Raw genomic sequence first — 12,163 nt, 5'->3', positions numbered from 1 at the left:
ATCATCATGTGCTTGAGGTCTGCATTGATGTACTACTAGCAATAATATCGTAGGTTTACAAACAGATTACAAAGTTCTTTATCTGATAAGAAAGGATCACTTTTAGCCTCACTACAGTCCCTCAAAATTCATCTGCCCTCAAATCAAACATGACAGTTATTTTTTAGCAAACAGCAGTATCATGCAACAGTCTAGGGCAGTAGCTGATTAAGATTTCCATATGCAATTAAAACTTCCAGTTGGAAGTAGGTAGGCCAAGAGTTTTCTAGTGATTTTGAGTGCTGAACATGAGACCCTACCAGGACTTACCTGATAGTTAGAAAGTGCTGAGCACATACCTTCTGATGTGTTCCAAGTTGGGCCTCCAGAATCACTGATCATTTTTGAGAATCTTCACCATATAGATGGTAATTACCTGTGTGTTTAAAATTTCACCAAAATGCAGCTTAGTAACTCTAGACATGAGAAAAATGTGGTAAAAGTCTTGAATGATCAGGATCTTGGGTTTAGTTTCTCTCAGATCAGTATAATATAATGAACACTAATGAAAAAGATTCCTTGGATATTAGTCATGCAATGTCTGTGAAGAATAAGTGTAGGGTAGCAGCTTGCTATATCCAGGGTAGTACTTTGACAGCAGTTTCACACGGAGCTATTATATACTCCATGGTGGTCATGAGCGCAGTATTGCAACATTTGTCCTAGCACAAACTGCTAGCAGTGAGGTATTGGTGGTTGAAATCTTGTTTTCAAACCATCTGGAGTTACTCAGGAGTAGGACCAGTGAAGCAGTTGTCCTGTAGTCTTGTTCATGGAGTACTGGGGGCACATGCTGACTGTGATAGGAGCTACAGGGCTGCTTTCTTAGCTATCCACTGTACATTTCGTGGTACTGTTTTGATAACAGATGCAGGAAGGTCTGGTTTTAAAAGTCTCTTCCAAGTGATCTCCTGTGTTTCTGTTAATAGGGATGGAAGCAATTCTAGTAAAGGAGAACCCTAATAAATGTTATGTTACTATGCAGTGTTATCTCTTCATTTCTCTTGTAATTTTATTCAGTACCAGAATTATTTTATTATTTTATCATTTCCTCTAATGTAGTTTTTTTAGTATATCACATCTTATATTATTGGAAAACATTAATATAATGCATTAAGACCGCCATATTAGTAAAGAGAGATGATTTCCATTCTGGGAATTCTATTCTCTCTTCGGCAAGATTTGCAATGTGTATTTTTGAATGCATGCAAACTGCATGCCCGTATGCTCTGCACATGCGTGTGTGTGCTCAGTTTTAAGGCTTAAGATCTGTCTTGCAGAGTATATTTCTCCCTGGGATCTCTAAGCAGATCCCTAAATAAATGAAGCTATTTCTACACAGCAGCATTATTTCAGAATAACTGATGTTATTTCGAAATAACATAGCGCGTGTCAACACAGGAAGCCATTATTTTGAAATAATGTTGAGATGGAGGATTTCTTACTTTGACTCCTGTAACCCTCATTTCACGAGGAAAAAGGGAAGTTGAAGGAAGAGTGTTCTTTCTTTGATTTCCTGCTGTGTAGACAGCGCCAAAAGCTGAATTAAGCTATTTCGATTTCAGCTACGCAGTCAACATAGCTGAAGATACATATCTTAATTTGACTTTTGCCCTACTGTGTAGATATGCCCTGCAATAGTCCCAACAATCATTTTCTTTTTGAGAGAGAATAAAAGGTGCACTCCAAAGGCTTTCAGCCAAGCATTTCAATTACACACATTATTATATATGTACAAGTGACTCTTCAGAAATTGTATCAATAGTAGAGCTGTCAATTAACATGCGTTAACGCCTGCGATTAACGCAGTCCAGGATTAACGCATTAAATTTTTTAATACATTAGTTACAGGCGTTAATGCTGCGCTGTCCCCTTTGAGGTGCCGCTGCGGTGCTTCAACGGGGCAGCGCAACACGGAGCCCAGGATCAGCTGGGAACTCCCCAGCTGCCCCTAAACTCCACTGCCCCTTTGGAACAAGCAGAGGTGGCGTTTCAAAGGAGCAGCTGCCTCACAGCTGAGTTGGGGATCAGCTGTGCAGCGGCTGCCCCTTAGAAACGCTGCCTCCGTTTGTTTCAAAGGGGCAGTGGAGCCCGGGGTCAGCTGGGGACTCCCCAGCTAACCCTGGGTTCTGGGGAGATGCCGCGCAGAGCCCAGGATCAGCTGGGGATTCCCCAGCTGACCCTGGGCTCCAGGGCTGCTCCTTTCAAACGCACGTGGAGACAGTGTTTGAAAGGGGCAGCCCTGGAGACTGGGTCAGCTAAGGACTCCCCAGCTGATCCCAGGCTCTGCGCGGCATTTCCCCAGAATCTGGGTCAGCTGAGGAGTCCACAGCTGACCCCAGGTTCCGCTGCCGCACAGAGGCCAGGATCAAGTGGGAAGTCCCCAGCTGCCCCTTTGAAATGCCAGAAGCGGTGGCAATGGAACCCAGGGTCAGCTGGGCACTCCAGCTGATCCTGGGCGCCGTGTTGTGCTGCCCCTTTGAGGTGCCACGGTGGATGGATTCTAGCTGATCCCAGGCTCCATGTAGCGCTGTCCCGTTGAAACGCCACCACGGCGTTTCAAAGAGGAGACCAACACAATTAATCGTAATTAAATTTTTTTATTGCTTAACAGCCCTAAAAATAGTTACAATTATTCAATCCCAAGAATGATATATTAAGTGATATACAGACAATATAATTTTGGTAATTATAATAAAGGTTACTGAAGTTGGATGCCAAAATAGACACCTTCAATCAAGGAGGCTGGTAAAAGACGGAAGAAATAATCTTTACAGCAATCCTTACCTGTAGATAAGATTCCTTTAAAAGGGATATCATTGGTGGATCATTTACGGAAATCTTGGATGTGATCTGTTCATCTGGTCTTGTGTGTTTAAATTGCATGCTCTTTGCTCTCGGTAGTCTCCTATTATGTGTTTGTTCAGTGCCCAGTACAATTGGCTTTGATCTCTGATGGGACCTCAAAGGAGTGCTGTAAGACAAATAATAAATCAATAATGGCCAAGGGCAAACTATCATGTTTGTCTTCCATGATGCAGAGAAATCCCTTGACACACAGATTGAATGGGATTACTTGAAAAGACTACTGCAGGAAGTGGGACTAGGAGCAACAACGCTTAACTGTATATATTTAAAACGTTTATTACCTTGGTATCTAAGAACTGGACAAAATTTAGAAGCGAGAGAGTCCAGAACAGATGCATTGAATAAAGTTTGGATAAATATGGAAAAATCAAATGTCTTTAATCTGCACAGAGGGAAGACTCAGAGGGTGTCCATTATTCCTTCCTTTGTCTCTGCGGTGTGTGTGTGTGTGTGTGTGTGTGTGTGTGTGTGTGTGTGTGTGTGTGTGTGTGTGTGTGTGTGTGTGTGTGTGTGTGTGTATGTATATATATATATATATATATTTTAATCTGAACATGGGAGATACAGGCTGAGGACTCCCAGTATACATATAAATCGCTCAGCCTTTGTGCTCAGAGTTAATGAAATTTTGGACTTATGATTTCTTGTGTTAAGATAATATGACATCCAAATGTTTAATTATTTTTCATTATTTTTAAATTCTAAAACTAAGGAAGGATTTTTTGCCTAGCCAAGTTATTCATTTTCTATGAGAACAAATCATGGTGTGGTTTAAAAGGTATCTTTGATGTAAATTATTCCCTTCTGCTTAATTGGTGTAATAAATTGGGGGGCCTTTAAAGTGAAGTGGAACAATTATGGCTGTTAAAATTGAACTTATCAAAAACTTGGGTTTTGTTTCAAACTTTGTCATTAGGCTCTTGAAAGTATTGGTAAATTTACAGTCCCGTATTCACTTCAACATAGGCAGAAGACTGTTTAGGACTTGCCAAAATCCAACTGGTGTGGAGGGAGATCAGGCAGCTAGTTACCCAGATTAACATCTTAGTGTTAAGGAGACCATTGCTGATGTTGGATAGACGTTTTATTTATTTTGAGCATAGTGAAAATATGGCATCCCTCTTGGATCTTTAACTTTCCTACTTAAGGAATAGTGGCTATGACAAGAGTTCTGATACGGGCATATGATTTACATTGCATATTTGGAATTAATGAGGATTAATTCTGCCTGACTCACCTTCCTAAAATACCAAGCAGGGAAACAAATCTAATCCACCCTCAGTATCAGTTGTTATGTATCTTTAGCTGAAACATTATACACTAAAGATGTGTACATCCAGGGATACTACAAGGTCCTCCTTTAGCCTCAAGCTAAGGGTTTAAGCAGGGCTGAAGAGTTTGCATAGTTCCTTTGTACTAGAATGAATATCAAGCTGTAAAAGAATTTGAGACCACTAATAAGAGTTCCAGTCTCAATCTTCAGGTGCCAGGAGATACAGCTTTGTGAAAAGATGGGAACAATCTCTTACTAAAGAAAGAGCTGATAAGAAAATAAGTATGAGCCAATCCTGTATGGTCTGCCTCCTTTTCTCTCAGAATACAATGTGAAGAAAATGATACCTTAGAAACCTCTTCAAAACCTTAAATATAAATCCTTTATTGTAATCTTTATCCTTTCAGTGCATGATTCTACAAGTTACCTTTTCATCTTGTTGTATTTGCCTCTTAAACTGACTGATGTCTGTCTCCTCTATGTTCTGTGTTCTTCCTTCTGTAGTTGTAATTCTTCTGTCCATCTTCCATTGTTCTGTTTAAAAATATATTTTAATGTGGTTTAAAAAAGATGCAATATAATCATACAATTTATCTCTGGTTTTTGTTCTGCTATAGGCATTTATAGTATCATGATTTTTCAAGTTTTCCAAAGAAATAACCCAATGTATACTGTGGGTTTGAAATTCATGTGGTGCTTTGTTCACCTCTTTAGAACCATAGAACTTCAAAGATATAAGCACTGTAGTTCAGTTTGTACAAAATTCTAACACTTTACGCCTTATTTCATGTGTTCTGTGTTTTTGGTATCAAAACCTCTATTCACACATTCAGTACATAATAGGATCTTTTTTGGACACTAAACTGATATCCAACAGTTGCCATCCAAACACAGACACATTATTCAGCAACCTCACAAATACTACCTTTGAGTCTCAAAATATTTAACTTCTGTTGGTTACTTTGGAAAACAACTTTAGGAAATGACTGAAGTGGTATAATTTATTTTTTCTAATTTATTGAAATCCTCTCTTTCTTCAGGTAGCATTCTTGAGATCACGACAGATAAGCCAGTCGACTCAAAACTAGATTTTTCTGCTTAAATTTTACTTTCTACGTCAGTGTTTCATTAGCAGATATAAACATCCTTCAGTTTGAACATCATTCCTGCAAGATCTGTGTAAGCATTTCTGCATGCTTCCAAGTGGGGGATGTTCCGTGCAGTTTTCCCTTCAAGTTTGGGTTGTTCCACCTTTTTTTTATGAAGCATAGGATAACAAAGCGACCAAATTGTTTCAAGATTTCTCATCATAATTAGAGGTGATTTTTTTCAATATCCAATTCATTGCCTAATTAGTGTGGTATCCACTGCAATTGAATAAATTCATTTGCCTTTGTTTTTCATTCATGATTGTATTTTCCCACATGATTGTATGCATGCTAATTGTATTTCATTTTAAATTATACAGAAGTAAAATTAACAGTTTAGGGAGCTGTGATGGAATTTTCCCCTTCATGGGACGAGGAAGCTAATAAGAACATTCAGTTATGGGGATTGATTTGTTCTTGTTTGTTTGAAAGGCCCATTTTTGCTTTTTGTTCACCATTTCGCTATGTTTGAAGATGGTACAAACTGCCTGTTGAACTAACAAGGCACATATTGTATTTGGACATAGGGAGACTAGAGCAGGGTACGTGCTGACAATATCTGTTTCCTAGTGGATAATATACAGAATGTATTTGTGAACTGAGTGGCGTTCTCAGCCACTTTCTGGTGCAGTAGTTCTCCAGAGTTTTTACTTCATAAGACCACTCTTCCCCACAGCCTCACACAATGCCCCGCTGACTGATTCTCAACGCATTTTATTTTGTAGACCACCAGAAAAAGGGTTCATGGACTCTGCTGGTCCACAGACCATCATTTGAAAACCACTGCCCTTGTGGACATATGTGGACCTGTGGACATGTATACACCTACATAAACCATCATTACTGTCTTCTGTTGACAGTCTCAGCAGTTAGGATGAGTTAGTTTGACCAAGAGATTAACTACCCTCTCAACCCTCTGTGTGGTCCCTTCAGGTCCGGACTGAGGCTTACTGATGTGGCAGGGTGGGGAAAACCACACTGCTGCTTCTTATGCAACATCTCCTGTTGCCCTCTGCACCTTTAACTATGCACCTTCACCAGCACTAAATTCACTTTAAAAAAATAGAGAGAAAAATATAGAAAGTATCTTATTCCACAAATATATTGATCACCAGCCAGTTAACTAAGAGTATAGTATGTGTGTTTCCTGTAATGCTACGGAGTTCAGTAGACTTCGCCATTGTGTTTTGTTTTCCTTTGTATATTTTCAGCCCATCATGATGCTTTCTCCTTGAAACTATTTGGTCTTTTTTATCACGTGTTTTAACAAAGTGCTTTTACAGAGTGTAAAATTTTTCTCAAAATATTTAAAGGGTTTTTTTTTTTGCTGCTTTTCAAAAAAAAATATTTGTCAAAATCATTAACTAGCCTGAAGACGAGCGGCCGGATGGTCACAACTGCTGAATACTCACAACTAACACTGAAGCCAACAGAAACTACTGATTCTCAGCACCTTTGAAAATCAGGCTGTTGACCTTTCTCTTCCTGTTTTAAAACACATGTACTATTAAAAGTAATGATGTTCTCTTTAAAATTGTGGACTATATTGAATGTGCACTGCAGACCTTAAAGAGCTTTTCCTTCAAAGTCTGATAAGACTGCTTCCCCCGTGACCTGGATTTCTGAGCAGGGCTGTGGCAATCTACAGTCTGTGCAGTGAATCTACCAGGTACATGTCACAACCCTTAACTGATGGAATCAGCATTTTGTAAATTTTTAAAAATTGCATTTGTGTTTACTTACTGTGACTACTGTTCAGACTTTCTTCAGCAATTTTTATAGGGTTTATTAGAAAAATCATTCCATATTTAGGTAAAGCATCTCAATCTTCTGTATATATGTTTTATTAATATGTAAATATTTAGATATTTTTAAATTGCTATGTTCTTAATAAAACAACAAGGGGCTAGTTGTGAAATGGTGTATAACGTTGTGTTGTGTTATCAATCTCTGGGAAATCCTCTTTGTCAGTTCAGAAAAGAAAAACCCACAATAAATTACTTTAATTGACTTTGTGTTTTCTGTGTTATATACCAGATGTCTCTATTTAGAACAGGGTACTTGTTAGTTTAATGATTATTAATATTTTAACAACCTTGTACAAAAATGGCAATTTCAGGGAAGCTCATGGAAAAACCTATAGGTTACACCACAATAAGGCTTTTGTATCTGAATTTTAAACTGTTTTGTCTGCCAAATCGAACAATATAGCTACATCAAATCTCATACATATCAAATGTTGACATGCTTGAAATGCTTAATAATTTTAATTAAATTAGATGCCTTTCTAATATTCACTTAAAAGGTTAAGCTCTGCTTCTATGGAAACAACACATAGAAAAGACAAACCAGTATTCATAATGTAAAAGTAGCTGCTACAGCATACATCTTCATAACTAGAACCTCAGAGTTACGAACACCAGCATTACAGATTGATTGGTCAACTTACACATTTGGAACTGGACATATGCAATATGGTAACAGAGACCCAACCACCACCCCCACAAATACTGTACAGTACTGTATTAAACATAAACTCCTAAAAAGAGAGGGAAAGTTTTTTAAAAATTGACAAGGTAAGGGAAATTGGGTTTGTGATTGTTTTCATGTAAACTAAGGTGGTTAAAAGCAGCCTTTTTCTTCAAGAGAGAAGTTTCAAAGCTGTATTCAGTCAACATTCAGTTAGACTTGAAAGATCTACCATAACATTTTGTTCAGAGTTACAAACAGTCTCCATTCCTGAGGTGTTTGTAATTTTGAAGTTCCATTGTATCACCCATCATCAAACATTGTTTAGCTTTAGAAAATATTTCCTGTGCAAACATGTTCCTGAGTAATAATCAGTCAATTACAGTGGCCTATTGAAATAAAAGAGCAGCCAGCCATATATTGTCTATTTTTATATAGTAGCAACTGTGAAGAATTGTGTAGTAAAGGGTCTGATGGTGATTCATTTACAGATCTCAGAGGTTGTATTGAGCTTCTGAAATTTTGCATGCATGTACAGATCTTGAATCAGTTAAGTGACTTAATTGTAAAGTACAGGCAGTCCCCGGGTTACGTACAAGATAGGGACTGTAGGTTTGTTCTTAAGTTGAATTTGTATGCAAGTCGGAACTGGTACATATTGTAGGGGAAACTCTAGCCAAACATTTTTTTTAGTTTTGGATAGCATAGGGAAAGGTTAACTCCCCTCTAATGTTTGTTTTGCTGTCTGTTCCCCTGTTCAGAAGATTTCACATCTATTTCTGTCCCTGTGACAAACTCAGGACTAAAGGAGTAACTCATCAAATACCAAACAGCTCTGCACCATGCTTTGAGCTAATAGCTTTATTTCCACACACCGCCCAGGGTTCTAGGAGGAGGGTCCTTTTTTTGCTAACACAATGAGGCCAGCACTTTGTTTGTTTTGGTGGAGTCTTTGTTTGCCCAGGGAGCCCAGCATGTATAGGGGGAGGAGGGGCGGAGAGGCTGCTTTTGTCTGCTGTTCGGCAGCCTGTTGCTCAGGGGAGGGGGCAGCCTGTTGCTGGTTGGAGGGGAAGGGGGGAAGCGTGCAGGATGCGAGGCCGTGGGGGGGGGGGGCAGCGGGCGTGGGGAGGCACTTTTCCTCTGCCCAGCAGCTCTGCGGGATCCCTGTCCCTGTGGCCAGCTGCTGCAGGCAGAGGCCAGTTGGAGCCGGCCGAAGAGGAGGAGGAGGTGGATTCTAGGACCCAGGTGAGCGAGCCCCGGGGATGCTGCTGCGCTCCGGGAGCCCGGCATGTATAGAGGGGAGGAGGGGCAGAGAGGCTGCTTTTGTCTGTTCGGCAGCCTGTTGCTCAGGGGAGGGGGCAGCCTGTTGCTGGCAGGGGGATGGGGGGGGCAGCGGGCGTGGGGAGGCACTTTTCCTCTGCCCGGCAGCTCTGCGGGACCCCAGTCGGAGCCGGCCCGAGGAGGGGGAGGATCCTAGGACCCAGGTGAGCGAGCCCCGGGAATGCTGTTGCGCATGTGCGGGAGTTGCCTCACCCCGTTCGTATCTAGGGATCCGACGTAAGTCGGATCCACGTAAGTCGGGGACTGCCTGTATCTTTTAAAAAATCATTAAACTGTGTGTTCACTTTGGTCCGCCAAGTAAATAAATTGCTTTCAGATCAAATGTATTTCATAACTCCTACCATTAATGCTTATTTAACTTTGTGGATCAAATCACAAACACGTTAGTAACTTTGTTGAATTGTCCTCTGCTGTACATCTTTGATGTCTCAGTGTGATTGGATTTTGTTTTATTTTTGTCATCTTTTGGTTTTAAATGTATGTAAGTATGAAATATAAACTTTTAAAAATATTTTTATAAAACTTAAATTGGAGTTGAGCTACATTACCAGTGATGTCATTTATACTATTAAAAGCCAATGTATGGTGGTCAGTCGTGCCATCTGCTAAAAAGTAAATATCAAACCCTATGGCACGACTGCCATTTTACACAGTTGAAACAGCTGTATAAGTGCTCGCAAACAAAGTAATGGGAATGAACATATACTGCAATTAAAGCATCAGTGACCAGTGCCTTGTCTTTTGGCTAATACGTTCATTTAACCTAATTACAGGTCATTAGATGATATTTCTTTGAGGGAAAATCCTCATACAGCTTCACAGGAAAAGGATATCCTCTCTATAATATGAAAGGAAATTGGAGCCTGAGCTTTATAAAAAATGTATCAATTGCAAGACAAGAAGAAAAACATTGGACATGTAAGTGCCTTCAGCGTGTTGGTTCAGAAGGAAAGGCTGTCTGAGCCATTGGGATATTAGAAAAACTGCGTAAAGCTAAACTCTAAATCTTGGGATCTACTGCACAGCACCTGAGACCAACTTAAGAATCATAGAATCCTAGGGCTGAACTAAATCATCCCAGCCAGTACTTTTGTCAAGCCGGTACTTAAAAACCTCGGGATGGAGATTCCACCACCTCCCTAGGCAACCCATTCCGTGCTTCATCACCTCCTTGTGACATAGTTTTTCCTAAATACCTCCCCCACTGCTCCTTGTGCTGCCATCGGTCACTACTGAGAACAGCCTCTCTCCATCCTCTTTGGAACCTCCCTTCAGGAAGTTGAAGGCTACTATCCTCCCTCAATCTTCTGCAGACTAAATAAGCCCAAATCCCTCAGCCTCTCCTCATAGGTCATGTGCTCCAGCCCCCTAATCATTTTGGTTGCCCTCCGCTGGACCCTCTCTAATGTGTCCACATCCTTTGTATAATGGGGGGCCTAGAACTGGTTGCAATACTCCAGATGTGGCCTCACCTGTGCTGAATAAAGAGGAATAATAACTTCTCTTGGTCTGCTGGCAGTGCTCCTCCTAATGCACCCTAATATGCCATTAGCCTTCTTGGCTACAAGGGCACACTGACTCATATTCAGCTTCTCATCCACTGTAATCCTCAGCTCTTTTTCTGCTGAACTGCTACTTAGCCAGTCAGTTCCCATCCTGTAAAAGTGCTTGGGATTCTTCCGTCCCAAGTGATTTCTGTTGGTCCAATCTTCCAATTTGTCTAGGTCACTCTGGATTTTATCCCTACCCTCCAACATATTTACCTTTCCCCATAGCTTAGTGTCATTCGCAAACTTGCTGAGGGTGCAATCCATCCCCTTATCCAGGTCATTAATAAAGATGTTGAACAAAACTGTACCCAGAACTGATCGTTGGGGCACTCCGCTTAATACCAACCTCCAACCAGACATTGAGCTGTTGATCACCACCCACTGAGCCCAACAATCTAGCCAACTTTCTATCCACCTTACAGTCAATTTATCGAATCCATACTTCCTTAACTTGCTGCCAGGAATACTGTGGGAGACACTATCAAAAGCTTTGCTAAAGTCAAGGTATATCACATCCACCTACTTCCCTGACGGGTCTATAGTTCCCTGGATTGTCGTCCTTCCCTTTTTTAAAGATGGGAACTACATTTGCCTTTTTCCAATCATCCAGGACCTCTCCTGATCTCCACGGATTTTCAAAGATAATAGTCAAAGGCTCTATAGTAACATCTGCCAACTCCCTCAGTACCCTCAGATATATTAAATCTGGACCCATGGATTTGTGTATGTCTAGCTTTTCTAAATAGTTCTTAGCCTGTTCTTTCTCCACCGAGGGCTGCCTACCTGCTTCCCATACTGTGTTGCCTAGTCTGAGCTGGTCTAGGAAAATACATCAGCCATAAATGTCATAGAATTAATTTGCTGAGGGTGAAAGAGTTTCAAAAATTCCCACCATCTCTACCAAAATCTGCTGATTTCATATTGGAAAAGGAATGTCTTTTTAGCTGGGAAAGGGAGGTGATGAGCTCTAGTATAGAAAAGCACTGTCCTGGGATTCAGAAACCATGGGTGTCACAGGTCAGGTCACCTGCACCTGCATTTCCCCTCCATGGTCCAGCAAGGGCTTCAGTATCCTTCAGCTATCACCTCTCTTGGGTGAAACCAGTGTACCCTGTAAAATGAGCACTTGTGCGACTGCTCAGGAGAGATTCACATGCCACCCAGCAGGTTAATAGAGCACTCACAACTAGGGTTTTTAAAAAAAATATTTCTACTGGTGGTGCACATTTGCACATGCCTCGGTACACATAAAAATTTATTCTGCACATGTGTGGAAAAAATCCGCATGTGGATGGAAGAGATTAGAGGGAACAAAGTGTGAGAGCCGTGTCTCTCTCCCTCATGACCAGAGTATTTTCTAGGCTTCAGTTCTCTGCCTACAGTGTAATATTCCCATCAAGCCAGATTGCTAGAGAGGCCGGCATCTGCGCTTTGCTTTCTCTCTGAAGGCTCAGAACAGTGTAATCACCGGCAGT

The 12,163-nt window shown here is 40.8% G+C and overlaps 1 protein-coding gene across 4 annotated transcripts in view; it reads left to right on the top strand.

Annotated features, from left to right (window-relative positions):
* BEND7 (BEN domain containing 7) overlaps nt 1-8,708 on the top strand; it is a 69,543-nt gene extending 60,835 nt beyond the window's left edge. For 2 of the 4 annotated variants that reach the window (XM_089778360.1, XM_014570483.4), the window contains one exon: nt 5,221-8,706. In XM_089778360.1, coding sequence (XP_089634486.1) covers nt 5,221-5,282 — 62 coding nt within the window. In that variant the 3' untranslated portion in view covers nt 5,283-8,706. Of the gene's footprint in view, nt 1-5,220 lie in introns of all 4 variants that reach the window. The other 2 variants (XR_012903142.2, XM_006117112.5) reach the window with 2 other exon arrangements.
* The last annotated feature ends 3,455 nt before the right edge of the window (nt 8,709-12,163 follow it).

This window comes from Pelodiscus sinensis, chromosome 1 (assembly GCF_052426305.1).
Source record: "Pelodiscus sinensis isolate ZL-2025 chromosome 1, ASM5242630v1, whole genome shotgun sequence".
NCBI classification, from domain to species: domain Eukaryota; kingdom Metazoa; phylum Chordata; order Testudines; family Trionychidae; genus Pelodiscus; species Pelodiscus sinensis.
This window is presented reverse-complemented; position numbering and strand designations above follow the sequence as displayed.